The sequence below is a fragment of the Xenopus laevis genome, chromosome 2L (assembly GCF_017654675.1).
Source record: "Xenopus laevis strain J_2021 chromosome 2L, Xenopus_laevis_v10.1, whole genome shotgun sequence".
NCBI lineage: Eukaryota > Metazoa > Chordata > Amphibia > Anura > Pipidae > Xenopus > Xenopus laevis.
In genome coordinates, this window is record NC_054373.1 from 19,934,964 (window position 1) to 19,956,928 (window position 21,965).

Here is a 21,965-nt window from a genome sequence, read left to right on the forward strand (position 1 = left end):
GGCATTTTATTGCCAATAGATTAGATGCAATAGTGCAAGCTATAATGCTATATTTATCCTGTAGAATGCTTTACCATACCTGAGTAAAAAGCTCTAGAAGCTCTCTCTGTTTAGTATAGCAGCTGCCATGTTAGCTTGGTGTGACATCACTTCCTGCCTGAGTCTCTCCCTGCTCACTCATAGCTCTAGGTTCAGATTACAGCAGAGAAGGGAGGGGGAAGAGGAGCAAACTGAGCATGCTCACGCCCAGGGCAAGGAGGTTTAAACTGAAAACAGGAAGTCTGATACAGAAGCCCATGTGTACACAATAGAAGGAAAGAAATGCAGTGTTTCTTTTGACAGGGGATTCAGAGCAGCATTACTTGAGAGTTTACTGGTACATTTAGGTGGCCCTTTCTGATAAGGCTTACTTAGTTTTAACCTTTCCTTCTCCTTTAATACAGCTCCTTCTATTCAGGCCCTCTCCTATTCATATTCCAGTCACTTATTCAAATCATTGCATGGTTGCTAGGGTAATTTGGACCCTAATTACCAGATTGGTTAAGATGCAAATTGAAGAGCTGCTGAATAAAAATCTAAATAACTCAAAAACCTTCAATAATAAAAAATGAAAACAAATTGTAAATATCAGAATATCATTCTCTACATCATACTAAACGTTATCTCAAAGGTGAACAACCCCTTTAATACAATGTAGAAATTGACATATTGAAACTTTTTTACATGTGATATTCTTTTTAATGCTGATTATGAGCAGATATCCTTTGCATTCTGTCTCTTTAACCTGAACAAGGTCCCTATTTGTAGGGGTCAGTGAGGTCCAGCAACCGGGAAGCAGATTCATTCTGAATATAGATTATTTTTCCACTTAGATATGCCAGACCTTTACAAGGGAATTGCAGGTTAAATTTCAAACTGGAGAGCTGCAGAACAAAAAGTCATTCAAAGACGACGAAGAAGAAAAAATATAGGCCACTTGCAAAGTGCATTAGAATAGCATTGCGTAAAGCAATCTAAAAGTTCATTTTCAAAGTTAACATCCCCTTTGAATGTAAATTCGTGCTAAAATCTATCCTGCAAAGGTTGTGCCTGTCAGTGCTAAAAACATGGCCGAAGGCAGTGGACCAGTTTTTTTCTGCCAGCGTATTGACACAGTACCATGCGTGACACAAGCCTAACTATGTTTCACTTTATAGAAGGTGAGAAATGAAGCCAGCTATTGTAAGGGCAACAATAACAGACGCCAGACCAAATTGGCACCTTATTAACACCTAAAAGGAAGATCTGCGTCTATCTAAATGGATTGGCCAGGCCCCAAATAGTATACCTACAAGTTACATGGCTCCAACTCCCATTCATTTTGAACTGGAGGGTGATTAAGAGCATTTTGTCCCCTTTCAATGGAGCTTCCAAATACTCTGGCAGCAAAATTTTGAAAATTACCCTAGGTAATCTAGGTAAAGGCACAAAAAGCCCAGACTCTGGTGATAGGTGGGACAAGCGAGTAGGTCATTTAGTGTGAAGTTAGGGCTGAATGTTTATTTACTCTTCTAAATTACTGTTTACGATTACGAAAATAAAGACTGCTCGGCAGTTTCCGCAAAGAGATCACCAAACAATAAATGTAAAAATGATTTTATAATAGGAAAATATTTACGTAGACATAAATCATAAAACAAATGAAAGATCTAACAAAACTACAAGCATATAAACATATACAACCAATACACCAAATAAACAGTAGAAAGACACACTAAAATAACACACAATATAGACCAACCACCTAAATATTACTCAACAACCTATGGACACTCAATGAAACCTTTAACCCTAGACGAATCACTTATCCTACGAATACCTCCCTTTAGTTCCGTTAGGTGTCTGGTCCTGGGCCCTGTGAGTCCCCTCTGCCCTACTGTAGCCACCATTATATACAAGAGAGAACTGCCTTCTAGAAGTTCCTAGAAGTGTCTCCTGATTGGTCCATTTGAATGATGCTAGCATATACCAGTTAGTTACAGGAAGTTACCTATCCACCATTAGGGGTATTCAAGTTTCCATGTCCACGTCTTCGTCATTACTATCCTTCCTGACTAACTGATTATACATTTTCATAGACTATAACTTTGCAATATACATCATTTAAAAATATGCAGACTATTCATGATTTTTAATGGTTTGGAACAGTTCCTTAAGCCTAGCCCCCTGCTCTCCTGCTCTCCTGCTGATCTGTCTGACTACTTTGCTGATTTGTCTGACTACTTTGCTGATCTGTCTGACTACTGTTACTTTGTATCAGCAGCCATATGTCCTCAGCCTGCATCCTTCAAACCCCACAATTCCCTTGTGAGTTCAAGGAATGGAACATGACAGTGCAATGCATTGTGGGTTATGTAGTTCCTGCATGCTGTCTGTAAGCTGTGGAGAAGTTGTTACAATTTGTAACATCAGTGTTTAGTCCCTCCTTCTCTGCCAGGATTTCAAATGATGCAGAAAGAGAAGAACTGTTAAAAAGCTGGATTTCAGTTTAGAAAATGGCATTTATTCATACTTTTTAAAGAAACAGGTAACAGTGATGGGTATAATAGGGGTTTCTGTGTTATGTGGGCCTCTTTATCAAATTTTGGTTTGGAAGCCGGAGTTCCCCTTTAATATTAATAAGAAAGGACTCCTATTGTTTGAACCAGACAACCAGATGACAACTAATAAGGCTATCTCTAGTCCCAAATGTGTCATTATTAATTAACAAAATATCTTCACCTTACAATGTCCATCCAAAGTTGACAAAAATCTTACAATACTCATTGATTTTCCTAGGTAGTGGGCCAGTTATCTACATACTACATACTTGTGGGTCAGACTACATCAAAATGATGATTTCATTCAAAGCAGTCTATGCAACCAGACTCGGACTGGGATGCCAGGGACCCACCAGAAAACCTTAGCCTACTTTCCAAACTATTATTCCTCCTCTCCTCACTCAACCTTTTTATTCCCTTAGTCTTTAATATCTACTGACTATAATTTATTCTTCCATTATTAGGCATTTTTTCCCATAAAGAAATGGTAAGAAGCAAGAGGTCCCACTGGTAGTTTTCCTGGTATCCTTTTGGGCCAGTCCGACTCTGCATTCAACCAATAGGCAAGAAGGGGGCCATACACATAGCTTGTAGTGACACGTCTAGCCTACAGGCCTCCATGTGCAGTAATTTCTAGAAGCTCTGTAGAAGTCCACTTAGGGTTACATTTTGGAATAAACACCTATATGCTTTCCTAGACATCCTTAAAACAATAGAAGGATCAATGTTTTCATAAATTAATAACACTGCATGAGATGAGGGGGACCCTAAACAAAAAGTTGGACCAAAGTTTAGGTTAGAGGAATTTACCTGTTTCTCCCTACGCTTCAAAAAATGGACACTGGCTCACTATGAGCAACAAATCACATAAGCAATACCAGAACTGTGCTCTCCACTACGGACTCTGCAGTCTGGTCCAGTTTTGATATAATAAATAGGGATGCACCGAATCCACTATTTTGGATTAGGCCGAATCCTTCGGGAAAGATTAGGCCCGAATACCGAACCAAATCCAAATTTGCATATGCAAATTAGGGGTGGGAAGTGGAAAATGTTTTTTACTTCCTTGTTTTGTGACAAAAAGTCATGCAATTTCCCCCTCCGCCCCTAATTTGCATATGCAAATTAGGATTCGGATTCGGTTCGGCCAGACAGAAGGATTCGGCCGAATCCGAATCTCCTGCTGAAAAAGGCCGAATCCCGAACCGAATCCTGGATTCGGTGCATCCCTAATAATAAATAGTGATGGCGAAATGGTAAAACATTTGTGAAACACATTGAAATCCATGGGCGTCAAAATTATTTGGACGCACATCAATTTCAATACCTGCGACTATTTTGTCCAAATGCATTAGTCAATGGGTGTCTGAATAATTTTGACGCGCACCATTTTGTATTCGCGTGAATATTCTAGGGCGCCCAATTTTTTTGACGCAATATATTTTTCGCAGGTGAATTTTCTCCATGTTTCGCCGCCAAGAAGATCGATGTGCTGGCGAAAAATCTGTTGCATCAAAAAAATTTGGCCCCCAAATTCGTGCCTGACGAATATTTTCAGCCATCACTAATAATAAAAGCAGCGCATATGTAGCCCGCTAATCAGAATACACATTCTATCATTCTATAAGCTAAACATTCATAGAGAAAAAAGTAGAAGTAATTAGATCAGATTGACATAATTTCCCTCTCCGGTGGAGCATCAACTTCCCTACATTGCCTGGGACCCCTCTCCTATAACTGCATCCCTGGAAAGTCCCCGGTGTCCAACCCCTGGTTTCCCAATGAAATCATATCCATGAATTGTGATTTCAGAAAATGACCAACATTAATAAAGGATGCATGGCAATAAACTCCAGAACAATACTCACTATGCACCTAAGCTAATATTTATTTGTCTTGTATTGCGGGAAGTCTAGGCTCTTACATGCTGCCAAAAACTCTAATATACTTTGTTTGCTGCCCAGGAGCAAATGAAACTTCACTGCTCAAAAATGTGAATCTTAAATGCAAAATAAAAACATATCTGTTAAAGGGGAAATAAAGGATTGAGGTTTTTTTTTCCTATTTAATATTGGGGATAATGTGTAAATAGATGAGGGGATGTAATAAAAGTCATAAATGGGAAAAACAAAAATATGAACAAAAAATATTTTGCAAAGTAGTATCCTTCGTGGCAATCAGACATTTTTTTACACTTTTGGCAACTGCGCTTGAGTCCATTAGGGTTTTAACACTTGTGCCCCAGCAAAACTTTATTTTGGCTCTGGAATTAATGCATTAGCTGGGGTTTAGCTCTGCTCTAAGAACCCCTACGCCAACCTGAGTTGAGTTACTGAAGTTGTTCCAGAACAGCTGCTCTTCACTAGCTCTACAGCAATTAAGAAGGTTGTTCATATAAAGTTATATACATTTAGTAGCCCCCACAACTCCATAATTACAACACCAGCTCCAGAGAACAAATTCAAAACATGATCAACTTGGTTCCAGCTCCAAGTCTTGAATCAGGCTCTTTATACACGAGGTGTGGCTCCAGTCATTATATGCCAAATTCAATTCTTCACTAATTTATTACAGATCACATGTAATTTTAACACATTTTAAAGGCGAACTAAAGCTTAGCTAAAAAAGTAGGCTAGAAAAGTTGTACATTATGTTTTGTGCTTCTGTACCAGCCCAAGGCAACCACAGCCCTTTAGCAGTAAAGATCTGTGTCTCCAAAGATGCCCCAGTAGCTCCCCATCTTCTTTTCTGCTGATTCACTGCACATGCTCTGTGCTGCTGTCACTTACTGAGCTTAGGGACCCACTCATAATATACAGTACACATAGAATAGAAATGTCACAATATAAGGCTGATTAGTAATTAATACAGATAATTACTACATGGCAGCACAGAAACCAGTGCAATTAGCATCAGAATTTAATAATCAGCCCTGTAGCATCAGCTTATATTACAGACCAACCTCATTTTCTGCTGGATAATTAGTGACGACCCCTAAGCTTAGCTTCTCAACAGCTGCTCAGAGCCCACTGAGCATGTGAGTGTCACAGACACTTTCCAAGATGGTGACCCCCTGTGACAAGTTTGAAGTCCTGGATCATTGCTGCTATTGACAAGCTGAAACTTTAGGCTGGTGCAATAAATTCCGTTTATAAAATATGACATTTTTAGCCATATTCATTTTTAGGGTTTAGGTCTCCTTTAAGGAAAAGCTTTGAATAGTACCATTAAATCCAGCGGCTGCACAAAAGGCCTGCACGAGACTTCTCCCTGGGAGATTTGCCTTCTGCAATAAGATTTATGGCTTCTTGTAAGAGTAAGCGATATCTTTGTTCTCATACTTGATTTCCTACATTTGTATTGTTCGTTGAATGGTCATTTTTCTAAGCCACTGAATATTTGTAGCATTACCTGGGAACAGTGTACGACACGGTTCACAGAGTGATTAAAATAAACAGAAAGCTCCCTATCCATCCAGGCTCTGCTGGGGATCTGTGGGTGCAAACTGAAGGTGAACATTTTCAAAATAACGAAGCAAGTCCAGTTACATTAGACTTATTGCTACTAGATCCTGTATATCATGACCTGGATATATGAAAACGTTCCCAGAAAACCCATACTCAAGTTTGTATACCATGTCTGAACCAATTAGTTTAGTGGGTTCTACCAACTGAGGACTGCATTTGCTGGGAACTGTGGGTCAGGAGTAGTGATGGGGAATAAATTCTCTTGGCGCAAATTTCCACGTTTCGCCGCTGGCAAATAAATTCACGAAACTCCAGTGAAAATAGTTGCTCACGTCGAAATCACTGGCCGTCAACACTATTCGGACGCCCATTGACTTGTCAGCTGCGCGGCCAAAATTGACGCGTGCATCAATTTTCGACTTTCACGCATTTTTTGCGAAACGGGATAAATTCGTCCATCACTAGTCAGGAGAGATCATGGGCTAATTTTGGTTCAATTACACGGGGAGGCACATTTATCAAAGGTCGAATTTCCAGTTCATGTGAGTTTTTGAAAACTCCCATAAACTCCCATGAACTGGAAATTTGACCAATCGAAATTTATTAAAAAAAACAGAATTTTCCAAACTCGGGTGAATAGGATCTACCCGAAAACTTGATTCCAGTTTTTTTTCAGAAAAAAACTTAAATGTCAGGAAGGCTGAAAACAACTTCAAATTGATCCCAGGACGTCTCCCATTGACTAAAACAGCAATTCTGCAGGTTTTTAGGTGGCGAAAAGTCAAATTCGAGTTCTTAAAGGGCCAGTGTATCATAAATCTGGAAAATCGAATTCGAATTTTAAAAAAAACTCGAATCGAATTTTAACAATTCCCTATTCGAATTAGACAGTTTTGGCTATAAAAAAACCGCAAAATTCAAATTCAAAATTCGAAAATCGAATTTCTAATTTTCACCTCGACCCTTGATAAATCTTTTCCTACGGGTCATTTAATACCTGCAGGGCAGGGCAGGGTGCAAAGTTCAGAAAATGGGAGCAATCCACAATGTCTTTGCACATTGCACCCTGCTTGCCAGGTAGAAGAACTGACACAGGTCCCTATGGCAAGGGGTGAGGACAGGGTTGGCTATCATCAGTCGCGTAACTATAGAGGAAGCAGACCCTGCAGCTGCAGGGGGGCCCAGAAAGTATAGGGGCCCCATGAGGCCCTAGTTCATTTACAGTTTCAAAAAATATTTGAACAGTTTGGGAGCCACTGCAAAATGTAATGAAGGATATTTAGTAAGCAGCTTGAAGCTCCAATTCTAAGTGGAAGTTTGTCCTTGAGTATCAGTTTGGACTAAACTGTAGCTATATGCTGTGCCATATCTGTTTCTATTTAACAACAAGAGCTTCAGTGTTCATGTTAAGCTAAATGTATGCTGCCTGTGGTTGCACAACAAAATAATTGCCTCTCTCATCTATAACTCAGCCAGTAACAGCACAGAACAATTTCTGGCAATGTATAAGACAAATTCAATTTAATGACCACCCCTCTCTTTGCAGAAGGAAATGATAACAATTGCAGCACACAGCAGGGAGCCATATCTACACACTTGCTGGAAGAAAGTCAGCTCTGTTAACAAGTAACACAATGAATATTATATCCTCCATCCCTAAATCACAATGCAAACAATGAAAGACTATTACACCCAAATGAATGCAATATCCTAACGTACCGACAAATCCGACTTTTCTAAAATAAGATGACCCCCCCTATTTGTAACAATAATGTCGGGAAGAAGAATTAGAAAGCAATAGCCAGTGCTTCTGTATCATTTCCCCCTTCCACGTGGTGCCTTGTTGCAAACCATAGTACAATAGAAACTGCCAGCATGGCCGGCATTTGGGTTGAGCCTCCGAATCACATTATTAACCAAGTTATGAGGTTCGCATTTGATATATGGGGGCTCAGCATTGGATATCTCATCCTGGCAACACATCTGAAATCAATGGACTACAGAAAATAGAATGGGTGGACTTCCCCCCACATATGAACTGCAATCCTAGTTTGTCTAAGGGCGATATATATTGATGACTATATCAATGGATATTGGTTATTCATGTGTATAACCACATTGACCGTGATTTGATAGTTCAGCAGAATGACTGGATCATAATTCCATCTCAGATGTCAACTCTATGAAAACATAAATATCCAATTATATGGGAATTAATGTACCTGCCCAATAAACTGGGCACTAGAGAAGAAGACTAGTAATCAATACAACCTGTTTTCTGCATGCAGTTTATCCACTCACAAGGAGCATATGGCAACCCCAAAAGCATTTTAGCATATGCCATTAATGAACACCATGAAATTGGGATTATAGAAAAGCCCTGCTTGAAAGCAAAATGCTCCATATTTTATAGACAGGGGCCTTTTTTCCCATTTGGGTTCCATTAACACTCCAAAGAGCGTATTCATATTTTACTTGTGTCCGTATGTTTTCTGATTCATGTATAAAGTAGAGGGAACGCCATGGGATCCCTAAGTCCTGCCCATATCCCATTCCAGAGACTCTGGGTATATTCAGTAGTTCTAGGAGTGCATGATTGTTTCACTAGCCCTTTAAAATAATAATCTCTTTCCATGCTGACTTCTCTAAATCCACGATGATGGATATTAATCATAGGGAGAGTTCATCTGCACAAGTGCAAACTATTCTATACTAAAATTCCACCAAGACTTCCAGGTAAAAGAGTAATTATATGACCGAGCCACACGTGCTGAAATGTACAGTTGGATAATGAGTGAAGCAGATGTTAAGGAAGAAATGTGCAGGTTGAAGCATATTCTATTTTGCATGCAAATTGATTTATTGCTGAGCTGAGATTAAGAGGGTGGGGGGTGTTGAGCTGCTCTGCACAAAGTGGCCACAAGAGAACACGTCTGCTTAGCAATTTTATTTTAACCTGGTCTGTAAACTAGACCATTATTCGGCTTGTGCTTCAAGTGTATTGTTTTTTTTTATTATCACATGTGACCTCAGTTACTTTATTTTATAAATGTTAATACAGGTGTAGGATCCCTTATCCGGAAACCCGATATCCAGAAAGCTCCGAATTACGTAATGGCTGTCTCCCATATACTCCATTTGATCCAAATAATCCAAATTTTTAAAAATTATTATCTTTTTCTCTGTAATAATAAAACAGTAGCTTGTACTTGATCCCAACTAAGATATAATTAATCCTTATTGGAGGCAAAAGCAGCCTATTGGGTTTATTTAATGTTTACATGAATTTCTAGTATACTTAAGGCTTGAAGACCCAAATTATGGAAAGATCCGTTATCCGGAAAACCCCAGGTCCCGAGCATTCTGGATAACAGGTCCCACACCTGTACAGGTATGGGATCCGTTATCCGGAAACCCGTTATCCAGAAAGCTCAGATATACAGAATGGCTGTCTCCCATAGACTCCATTTTATCCAAATAATCCAAATAATTTGCTTTTTCTCTGTAATAATAAAAACAGTAGCTTGTACTTGATCCAATATAATAAATCCTTATTGGAAGCAAAACCAGCCTATTGGGTTTATTTAATGTTTACAGGATTTTATAGTAGGTATAAAGATCCAAATTACAGAAAGATTTGTTATCTGGAAAACCCCAGGTCCCGAGCATTCTGGATAATAGGTGCCATACCTGTATTATAATAAACAAAATAAAATAAGCAAGGTGTATTTTCCCTTTTGATGCTCCAACTTTGACTGAGCAACCTTTCCCAGCTACTACCAAGAGTATCCAATGCTGAGTTTTAAACTTGAAAGTAAACCATATTGGGGATTGTGTAGAACTTACATTGAAGAAGTTGAAGGACCAGGCTCCAGTTCTTGGGATGAGTTTTCTTCTTTCTGCTTATTGTCACTGGTTTCAAGGTCAATTTCTCTATTAACAGGTTCAACTTTTGCGTCTTGAACAGTCAAGTCAGGTTTTTGGAATGACTGTTCCACTGTAACAAACTCTTCTTCCAAGTTCTTCTTATCTGGCTCGTCTTGGCTTTCCCGGCACTGTTCTTGGTTGCTCGGGGTCTGTTTGGGACTAGCCACTGGAGATTTTGAGGTAAAGCCGAAGAGTTGTCCAAAGAACTCTCGCATCTTCTCCTTTGGTTGCTTCTCCTGAATGGGAGATTTGGCATCATGGTTCCAATCCGTCCTGTTTTCCTTTTGAGTTTTTGAAATATTCTATAAAGTAAAAAAACAAGATATGAGCGTTGGGTCCTCTAAACTGGACACTATCATCAAACTATAAACTTGGTTTGAAAATAATAATAAACTGTTCATGATAAAAACAGTAGTGCTGCATCCTATCTGTAATACATCACTGTGTTTCCATAAAGGGGTTGTGCACCTTTAAATTAACTGTTAAAATGATGTAGAAAGTGATATTCTGAGACAATTTGCAATTGTATTTCATTTTTAATTATTTGTGGTTTTTTATTTATTTGGATTTTTATTCAGCAGCTCATCAGTTTGCAATTTCAGCAGTCTGGTCGCTAGGGTTCAAATGACCATGTATGCACTGATTTGAATAAGAAACTGGAATATGAATAGGAGAGGCCTGAATAGAAAGACGAGCAATAAAAAATAGCAATAACAATACATTTGTAGCAATGTCTTTGACCCCCATTTGGATGCTGAAAGAGGAAACCGAACCCAGATTGTAACATATGTAATTGTATAATAATAATATTCGTACGATTTGGTATGTTGCAGGTGGAATTAATCTGAACAATTTAGCAGTCAGTTATTATGTCCTTTCAAAGGGGTTATAAATCCAAACAAACATTTGGTACAGGTGTGGCATCCGTTATCCGGAAACCCATTATCCAGAAAGCTCCGAATTACGGAAAGGCCATCTCCCATAGACTCCGTTATAATCAATAATCCAAATGATTAAAAATTATTTTCCTCTGTAATAATAAAACAGTAGCTTGTACTTGATCCCAACTCAGATATAATTAATCCTTATTGGAAGCAAAATCAGCCTATTGGGTTTGTTTACATGATTTTCTAGTAGATTTAGGGTATGAAGATCCAAATTAAGGAAAGATCCGTTATCCGGAAAACCCCAGGTCCCGAGCTTTCTAGATAACAAGTCCCATACCTGTATAATGAAAGCAAACTTAATTCTAAGCAACGTTACATTATACATTTGTTATAAATCTTCAGTGAGATTTAAGCTTTTTAAAATCTAATTGCTCTCTCTGTTCTTTGCTAGTGATGGGTGAATTTATTCGCCAGGCGCGAATCCGCGGCGAATTTACGTGATTCGCCGCCAGCGAATAAATTTGTGAAATGGTAGCGAAAATTTCGCTGGCGAAAATTTGCCAGCGTCAAAAAAAATTGTCCCTGGCGTCTAACAAAAACGGACGGCATCAAAAACGGACGCCGGCATCAAAAACGAGGCGCAAATTCACTCATCACTATTCTTTGCCACTCCTTGCACTGCTGGTTCTGACTGCATGCGGCAATGAAACATTATTTCAATATTCATCACCCTCCCAGCCAAGACTCCTGTTTCAGTAGCACATTGCTCGTGAGAACCACCAAAGTGGGGAAGTCACTGTGGGAAATGGGGTCTGGGCTGGAGGGAGATAAATATTCCTACATGATATCAATGGTACATGTAGTCAGGACAATTTATAATTCAGCAGGAACCATTTTTTTTCAAAGGCCACTGCTTGCCTAGGGGGAAAATTCTTAGTGTGGATTAGGAATGCAGTTGTGTGACAATATGGTGTATGGGCGGTGATTCTCTGGAAGGAGAGCTGATTCACTTCAGGTTAAAGGGCACCATCTTCCTGGAGTCGTGCCAAGTCCGTGTTAACTCAGGTCAGACGTATTGTTTCTCCATGTGATGTGATTGAACGGATGTATCCCACACTGTGCCGATAATGTCAAGGTATGACATTATTTTAATATTTGTGGGCGATGTTGGCACATACCGATTTGTATCACTGTATCACAACTCTACATCTGGGAGGTTCATAAAAGACCAAGGAGCTTCTGCCCTTGGGACTTTAATATTCAAAACTGCCCTTTTGGGGGGGGTCTCTTGCGCTGCCCTAGGCCCCACACCCAGAGGGAGTCTGTAGAGCCAACATTGTAGGAAGGCAGGAAGGAAAGGGCAATAACACACTAATAACTAGCCTCCTAACTGCACACATGACATAGCCGTGTGTATACTGTGTATATATATATATATATATATACTGTATATATATATATATCTAAATCTATCTATATATATAACAGGTATGGGACCTGTTATCCAGAATGCTCAGGGCCGTTCCGGATAACCAATCTTTCTGTAATTTGGATCTTCATATCTTAAGTCTACAAGAAAGTCATTTAAAACCCATTTAAAACCCAATAGGCTGGTTTAGTTTCCAATCAGGATTAATTATATCTTAATTGGGATCAAGTACAAGCTACTGTTTTATTAAAACAGAGAAAAATAATTATTTGGATAAAATGGAGTCTATATGGGAGCTTTCTTGATAATGGGTTTCTGGATAATATATATAGCAGTGGGGATAAACAGTGATCAACCAATCACATTGTAATTATTCGTGCTGATTATTAGTAAAAGTTACACATGTATACAGTACCTGATCTGCTTCTGTGTCAGGCAAATGTTCATTGTTGTCCCTCACTGTGACGGGGCTCTTATCTTCATGCCTGAAAAACACGCACACACATTGGGTATAATTGGAAGTGGAGAAAAGAGACTGGAGCATGTCCTGTAACAATATGAGTTTCAGGCATTACTATGGACAGGAGTGTAAGTGCTGGAGCACAAGTGCAAAGTTGCTGCCCTTTGAGCCTATACACTTAGACCGTGTACCCTGCCCACAGTGCTGATAGGAGCAAGGGAAAGCTCAGAGCTCCTGTTGTGCACATCCTGAAATATACCCAAGGTAGGTTAGTAGTAGTAGGTAGTGTTCCAGGGGTGTAGTACCCCTTCAGTATACTATTCTAAAGGCAGAGAGAGGTTACTCTAGCAGGTGAGCCAGGAAGAATGGCGGATGTAAGGTGTACTGGAGCAAGCCACAGAAACGCACTGGGTGGTTTAGTTTTAAGGCCTTATATTGGACAGCCCTGCTTTAAAGGAATTGTTCAGTGTAAAAATAAAAACTGGGTAAATAAATAGGCTGTGTAGAATAAAAAATGTTTCTAATATAGTTAGTTAGCCAAAAATGTAATGTATAAAGGCTGGAGTGATTTCATGTATAACATGTCAGTCTGAACACTACTTTTCAGCTCTCTTGGTTTACACTGACTGGTTGCCCTGGTTACCAGGCAGTAACCAATCAGAGACTTGAGGGGGGGCCACATGGGTCATATCTGTTGCTTTTGAATCTGAGCTGAATGCTGAGGATCAATTACAAACTCACTGAACAGAAATGTACCATGTGGCCCCCCTTCAAGTCGCTGACTAACTCAGAGTTTTAGAGCTGAAAAGCAGGAAGTTGGATTCTGGCTGTTTTATTAGACATCTGTTCACTCCAGCCTTTATATATTACATTTTTGGCTAACCAACTATATTAGAAACATTTTTTATTTTGCACAGCCTATCTATTTACACAGTTTTTATTTTCACACTGAACTGTTCCTTTAAAGGAGAACTAAAGCTTAACTAAAGAAGTAGCTAGAAATGTTGTACATTATGTTTTGGGCTTCTGTTACATCCCAAGGCAACCACAGCCCTTTAGCAGTAAAGATCTGTGTCTCCAAAGATGCCCCAGTAGCTCCCCATATTCTTTTCTGCTGATTCACTGCACATGCTCTGTGCTGCTGTCACTTACTGAGCTTAGGGACCCACTCACAATATACAGTACACATAGAATAGAAATGTCACAATATAAGGCTGATTAGTAATTAATACACATAATTACTACATGGCAGCACAGAAACCAGTGCAATTAGCATCAGAATTTAATAATCAGCCCTGGAGCATCAGCTTTTATTACAGACCAACCTCATTTTCTGCACTAATTAGTGACGAGCCCTAAGTTTAGCTTCTCAACAGCTGCTCAGAGCCCACTGAGCATGTGAGTGTCACAGACACTTTCCAAGATGGTGACCCCCTGTGACAAGTTTAAAGTCCTGGATCATTGCTGCTATTGACAAGCTGAAACTTTAGGCTGGTGCAATAAATTCAGTATATAAAATATGGCATTTTAAGCCATATTCATATTTATGGTTTAGTTCTCCTTTTAAGAAAATATAAATGTCTGTTTCACCCACAACCCCCGCCATAACCATAAAAATGCTGGACTAAAAGCGCAGAAGCAAAATGTATTTAGTGAGAATGGGTTGAATCCATAATGGATCATTAATACCTGAGGTGTAGTGAGCAAAGTACAATTTTGAGCACATATCTGATCGATATCTGTCCCATTTTTGAGTAGATATCATTCAGGGAAACCCATCGGAGGGCCCCATACATGGGCCAATAAGCTGCCAACTAGGTCAGTACCTTTTGTCAACCTGTGTTGCCACCTGTATGTTTTTTTACGGAAAAACTAGGAAATCTAGAAGGGCTTTAAAATGAATGGCATGGCGATTAGACAATCTGATCGGCATGTCGTAACCCCTGATGTCATCCACTAAATCCCTAAATCATAGGCCCTGGTCCCTGTCCAGACGCCAGAAGGTAGCAACCCTAATGGCCACCTTTAATATCAACAAAAACATCTGCCCAATATATTTATCATTTTGCCATCTCTTATGGAAAGGTGGCCATAGTTGTAACAATTACAAACTTTCCTGCGACCATTGGTCTCAGGAAAGATGTTTGTTTTCAATACAGACATGTTAGAGCGGAATCATCAGATAAACTGATAGAAACAATAGAATTCTACCTGTATGTGACGATTCAGCACTAACAATGTCCGATGTGCCTTCAAACGATTCAAATTTTTCGGCAAGCCCGATTGACGAGCTGACCGGTATCCAAGTCTTCTGCCGATATCGCTCGTCTCCCGACATACACGTTAGTTTCGTACGATATTATCGGTGAGTCTATGGCCACCTTAACACTTCAAATTTTATCCACGCAAACATGTTTGTGAAGGTTACATCCCTTTTTCTATAAGACACAATTGTATTTTATTCATTATTCAATTTAGTTTCATCATGGAGAACCAGCGATGTCTTCTTCAGATACCAGTCTGCAGGGAATACTTGAGTACATCCCAACGGCATAGCGCTTTATTATTCTATTTAGGTACCTTCCTATTTATCTTCCAGTCTGGCCTTGCACCCAGCATCCTGCTCATCTGCACAGCCAACACAATTAAGTAAAGTAAACGAATTAGAAACTGGCACAGACTCAAATTTCAAGTGTGCAGCCAAATATTCTCTTTGTTCCCTGCTGTATTATAGGAGTACTAAATGCTGGGACAGGCACTGAGACTGCTGGTGGGGCCCGGGAGTGTGTGGGGCCCTGTTACTCCCTGACTGGGTTCTCAAAACAAAGTCCGAATTTTTGGTGCCATAAAATGATTTACCAATAAGCTGGGGTAACTCATTATTAGTGATGGGCCAATCTCATTGAAGTCAATGGGCGTCAAAGTTATTTTGACGTGCAGCCATTTTTGACGCAATGGTCAGTTTTTATACGCGCGACTATTTTGTCCGAATGCATTAAAGTCAAGGGGCGTCCGAATAATTTTGACGAGCAACAATTTTTTTTTTCTGTGGCGGCAGATTATTCGCAGTCGAATTTTCGAAAATATATATATAGCCATATAGAAAGCTGAAGCACGCTGGGATTTATCAATCCAATAAAAAAAAGTTTATTTTAATAAATCCCAGTGTGCTTCAGCTTTCTATATGGATATACATTTTTTTCTGAATAGCACCTGGGTCCTTGCTCCAGTAAGTGTGTGCCACAGCCCTATATATATATATATATATATATATATATATATATATATATATATATATATATATATATATATATAAAACCAAATTAACAATGCTATTTAATAAATAAAGCTCTAATCCCGACCCACTGGGGAAACAATATACTGTATAGGTGTAAAGCAATAGAGAACTGTAACTGTACAAAACAATATTGGCTTTAAGGCATGGCCTTCGCAGCAGCATTTGGATTTCATTTAATATGACTGCAACCATTACATCTGCTTGTTGTGCGGATCATTTCCAGCTTTGTGCCCCCTGTAACCTTGTTCTGATCTATTTATTCTGAAGCTCAGTGGAACCTCTATGGGATGGATACTCAATCCCTCTGCATAGGGGACTAAAAGCACTGCAAGAATATCGTTTTATTGCTATGTCCAGCATCTTCCTGAGCAGGAACTCATATTCCAGTGGAACCTGCTGAAAACGCATAATTTAATATATCATAAAGGGAAACTGGCATAAAACCATCATTTTATATTCAACCCTTCCAAATTCTTCTTTTAAGAATTGTTCTGCTTTAAAGGGTTTGTTCACCTTTGAGTTAACAGTTACTACGATGTAGAGAGTGATATTCGGAGACAAAAAGCAATTGTTTTTTCTTTTTTTATTATTTGAGTTATTGAGCTTTTTATTCAGCAGCTCCACCGTTTGCAATGTCAGCAGTATAGTTGCTGGGATCCAAATTACCTAGCAACCATGCACTGATTTGAAGAAGAGACTGGAATATGAATAGGAGAGGCCTGAACAGAAAGATGAGTAATAAAAAGTAGTAACAAGTAGCCTTGAGGAGTATTTGCTTTTAGATGGGGTCAGTGACCCCCATTTGAAAGCTGGAAAGACGCAGAAGAAGAAGGCAAACAATTAAAAAACTATAGAGAATAAATAATTGAAAAGTTTCTTAGAATCAACCATTCTATAACATACTAAACGTTAACTTAATGGTGAACCTCCCCTTTAGAAGCTTCCTGCTGATTGGTTGCTGTGTGTATATAGCTTTCCCCTGAATTTACCCTGGGAAACCAACTACTTATAGGTAGCAGCCTATTGGAGCCAAATTAGGTCTGGCTTACAAATAATTGGTTGGTTAATGGTTAGGGTAAGGCCACACTAAGCGATAGCGCGGCGATTTGACTCGCCGCGACTATTCGCCGCGACTTTTAATCCTCAATCGCTGGCGAAACTTTGGCGCTGGCGTCTATGGGAAATCGCGCAAAATCGCCAGCGTAAAAACACACGCGGCGATCTTTTTTCTATTGTCGCTCGAAATCGCCTAGCGAGGCGATTTCGAGCGACGATAGAAAAAAGATCGCCGCGTGTGTTTTTACGCAGCGATTCCCCATAGACGCCAGCGCCAAAGTTTCGCCAGCGATTGAGGATTAAAAGTGTGGCCTTACCCTAATATTACTCCAGCCAATCAGCATCAGGCTATTTCCTGGGGGCTTCTCCCCTGAAATAAACATTGTCATCTGTTCTTAAAAGACAAGGAAGGGTTTGCAGACAACAGCACAAGGGAAAGTCACGTAACAAAATTCCAGAGAAAACTTCTGTAAGTGAAACCCACCTGCTACGGATTATATATTCCCCCCCCCCCTGCAGGCTTTATGGCAACCTTCAGACATGTATATTATTTCCTGCTAGTTACAGACAGCAATAGAAGCATTCCCAAGCAAGAGCTGGCAAACATACTACTCACTTAACATACAAAGTTTTCACAAAATATATCCAAGCAATTTCTCAGCTAAAGCGTATTAAAGGTGTAGTTCACCTTTTGCTTAACTTTAAGCATGTTGCTTTCTTCTTCTTATTCTCTCCAGATTTCAAATGGGGGTCACTGACCCCATCTAAAAAATAAATGCTCCGTAAGGCTACAAATGTATTGTTATTGCTACTTTTTATTTTTCATCTTTCTATTCAGGCCCTCTCCTATTCATATCCCAGTCTCTTATTCAAATTCATGGTTGCTAGGGTAATTTGGACTCTAGCAACCAGATTGCAAACTGGAGAGCTGCTGAAAAAAATCTCAATAACTCAAAAACCACATACAGGTATGTGACCTATTATCCAGAATGCTGGGGACTGGGAGTCTATAGGAGACGGCCTTCCTGTAATTCGGAGATTTCTGGAAAACAGGTTTCTGGATAAGGATCCCGTACTTGCATAATAAAACATGAAAACCAACTGCAAAATTGTCTCAGAATATCACTCTCTACATCATACTAAAAGTTAATTTAAAGCTGAACAACTCCTAAGTAGTGATGGGCCAATAAATTCGGCAGGAGAGAATATGCGGCGATCTTTCACCGCTGGCGAATAAATTTTGACAGCTGAACCCGCAGTCCTGCTTTTGTGCTGGAAAGTCCCGATTTCTCTGCACTGAACAGCCAAAAAAGATACAATGTTTCTAACTTAATTGGCTCTTGGCAGAGAGCCAAGAATAGATACTTAAGATACACTTGTAATCATTTTGTCCCTTGGTTGAAGTTAGACTCACAGCTTAAAGGGCAATTTACCTTTATTAGTAAAACTGTAAAAAAACATAAAAACCACAGGAAATGTGTTCAAACTTTCATAACCTGGGATATTTTGTAAAAATGGACATGGTAATTATGGGGTTTGACCGCAAAATGGGCTTGGTCAAAATTTTTTAAGTTTAAAGGTAAGGTAACCCAAAAATGGGATAATATAACATTGGTACGGCACAAAAATAACATACGGCACTTTACATATCCGCCAATGACTTGAGGCCCCCATACACGGCCGATAAAAGCTGCCGACAGACCAAGTCGGCAGCTTATTGGCTACGGGCTTCCCCAATTGATATCTGCCAGAAAGTCAGGCAGATGCCGATCGGGCAGGTGAAAAAATCCAGTCGGATTGCTGCCACATCTGTGCATTTTAAGGATGCACCGAATCCACTTTTTTGGATTTGGGCAAACCTCCGAATCCTTTGTGAAAGATTCGTCCGAATACCAAACCCTAATTTGCATATACAAATTAGCGAGGGAAAAATAAAAATTTTTACTTCCATGTTTTGTGACGAAAAGTCACATGATTTTAAGGATTCGGATTCGGTCAGGCACAAGGATTTGGCAGAATCTGAATCCTGCTGAAAATGGCTGAATCCTGGCCGAATACCGAATCCTGGATTCGGTGCATCCCTAGTGCGTTTATGCGGTCCCGCGATCCAACCGCCTGTATCAGATGCATTATGATCCGATCGTTGGGTGCTAGGGCCCATGATCGGATCAGCCCGATATCGCCCACTTAAATGTGGGCCTAACGGGGAGAGATCTGCTCGTTTGGCATATTATTACCAAGTGGCTAGTTCCCTAGGTGAATATATATATATATATATATACAATCTCAAAGGAAGAATTAGCAATTAACAAAAGAATATTATAAATGCAGCAGAACGAGGGGGGAATATTTCTAGGGAAAGCAGCAGTTAACTCATAGAAACCCTAAAGGTTAATAAGAAGTAAGTAACACACTATAATGGTTTCAACCTGTTTCCAAATCGCCTAAAACTATGTTTTTATGGCAGTGGTTAGTAAAATGAATTCCAGGGAGGCCAACATTAATTCAAGACACCTACTAAAGGGGGCGGGGGAGGCAATAGGACAGACAGGGCTGTAGAAAATAACTACTTCCCCTTTACTAAGTACAGGTTTCCAATAAAGAAAAGTTTTCCCCCCATTTTATATGCAACAGTTGGGATGTGTAAAAAAGGTGCTAATACCATTATAGATGGACTCTAGCTATATTCTGCACACCTGATACACATTTTGTTACTCACCCTTAATCCACTGTACATACCTCCCAACATTTTGGAAATAGAAAGAGGGATAAAAAAATGACCACGCCCATTTTGTGGCCACACCCCCTAATTACCATGTTCATTTTACAAAATGTGGCAGGTTATGAAAGTTTGAACATATTTCTATGGTTTTTATGTTATTACAGTTTTGCTAATAAAGGTGAATTGCCCTTTAAGCTGCAAGTCAAAGTTTCCCCAATTTAAATTGTTACAATTGTTTCTTTGCTTATCTTAATTGCTACAAAAGTATCTAAGTATACCTGCCACGTATTCTGGGCTTTCTACCAAAAGCCAATTAAGTTTCAGAAACTGTATATCTTTTTCTGGCTGTTCAGTGCAGGAGAGCAAAGAGAAAATCGGGGACATTCCAGTAACAATCCGGGACTGAGCTGTTAAAATCGGGACTGTCCCACGAAAAACAGGACATTTGGAAGGTATGCCCACAACAAACACTACCCTAGAGCAATATAACTGCACATTTTGAGAATACTCCTCCTATTATTATTGGGACTGTTCAGTGAATAGCGAGGGTTCTGTTAGAAGAATTTGTTTGCAAACCATTATTTCCATTTGCAACCCTCCCCACCCATATTTATTCATATTAGCAAATACATTCTTTTCAACCCTTGCGATATCTCAGGCAAAACTCAGCCCATATACAGTGTACAAAGGTCACCCGTGACTAGGCAGCCAAATAAAGCCGTGTCCATTTCTCCCGTTTGTGCAGGCTTGCCAATTTGTTGATTGTTCACCTTTTAATTCGCTTTTAGTATAATGTAGAGAGTGATATTCTGAGATAATTTGCAATTGCCTTTCATGTTTTATTATTTCTGATTTTCGAGTTATTTCACTTTTTAGTCAGCTGCTCTCCAGTTTGTCATTTCAGCAATCTGGTTGCTAGGGTGCAAATTCCCCTAGCAACCACGCACTCTAATATAACTAGAATAGAAAGATGAGCAATAAAAAGTAGCAATAACTATAAATTTGTAGCCTTACAGAGCATTTGTTTTTTAGATGGGGTCAGTGACCCCCTCCCCCCATTTGGAAGTTGGAAAGAGTCAGAAGAAGAAGGGAAATAACTCAAAAACTATTGAAAAAACAAAGGCCACTTGAAAAGCTGCTTAGAACTGGCCATTCCATAACATGCTAAATATTTAAAGGCACACAACCCCTTTAAGGGCCACTATATTGTTATTGCTCCTTTAGTATTTTTCCTCCTTGTGCCCTTTATTCTGTGCATTGATATCTCCTTCTTAGTTCTTCTCCCAGAGAACAATGGGTTATCCTTTTTCTTTCAGACATTTTTGTACATATCCAACAGCCAATTTTGCAGCCCAGAAAGAAACAAAGGCTGAGTTACAATGTGTTCTTGCTTGGCAGTTCATAGGCTTCTGGCACATTTACATTTATACGCCAACAGGGCGATTTCTCCTTCTCTAAAGTAAGAGCTCTGCCAACCCCGAAACTCTGGAATCAATATGGCAGGGCGTTCTTTGCTAGGAGACCTTGCCATATATAAATTCAGCCTGTAAAACATTACTGACCCATCTTATGTTCCTCTCTGAAGGAAACTATATCATAGAGGGCCACAGAGGGTGCCCGGACTGAACGTTTTTTTTTTATCTAGTCATTAGTGATGGGCGAATTTAATCGGTTTCGATATGCCAAAAAATTAGTGAATTTCCCGCGAAATTTGCAAAACGTGAATTTTGACTCTCACATCAATTTTGACACCCTCAGTGGGCGTCCGAATAATGTGGACGCGCAACGGTTTTGACGCAAGCGACTTTTCTGATCCGTGTCCAATTCGCTGGCAAATTTTTCACCACGGTTTCGCAAATGTATTCTCCGGTGTGAAATGCGGAAATTCGCCAGAAAATTTGCGCCAGGCGGATTTATTCACCCATCACTACTAGTCATCATAAAAACCCAGACATGGGACCATATGGCAAATGTAATAAATATATATAGGTCCCAGACGTGGAACGAAACGTTGATCAAATAAAGTAAGCAAATTTTAAAGAAAAATCCTGGTGTGCATCAGCATTCTATATATATATATATATATATATATATATATATATATATATATATATATATATATATATATATATATATATAT

General features: G+C 39.4%; 1 protein-coding gene across 1 annotated transcript in view; it reads right to left on the bottom strand.

The window, feature by feature from the left end:
- The window catches only part of LOC108707893, an 89,369-nt gene that overhangs the window by 50,603 nt on the left and 16,801 nt on the right, over window positions 1-21,965 (bottom strand). Inside the window, exons 2-3 of the mRNA XM_041581589.1 lie at window positions 12,705-12,774; window positions 9,893-10,275 (exon numbers count right to left, since the gene is read on the bottom strand). Of these exons, the coding sequence (XP_041437523.1) occupies window positions 9,893-10,275; window positions 12,705-12,774 (453 nt within the window). The remainder of the gene's footprint in view (window positions 1-9,892; window positions 10,276-12,704; window positions 12,775-21,965) is intronic.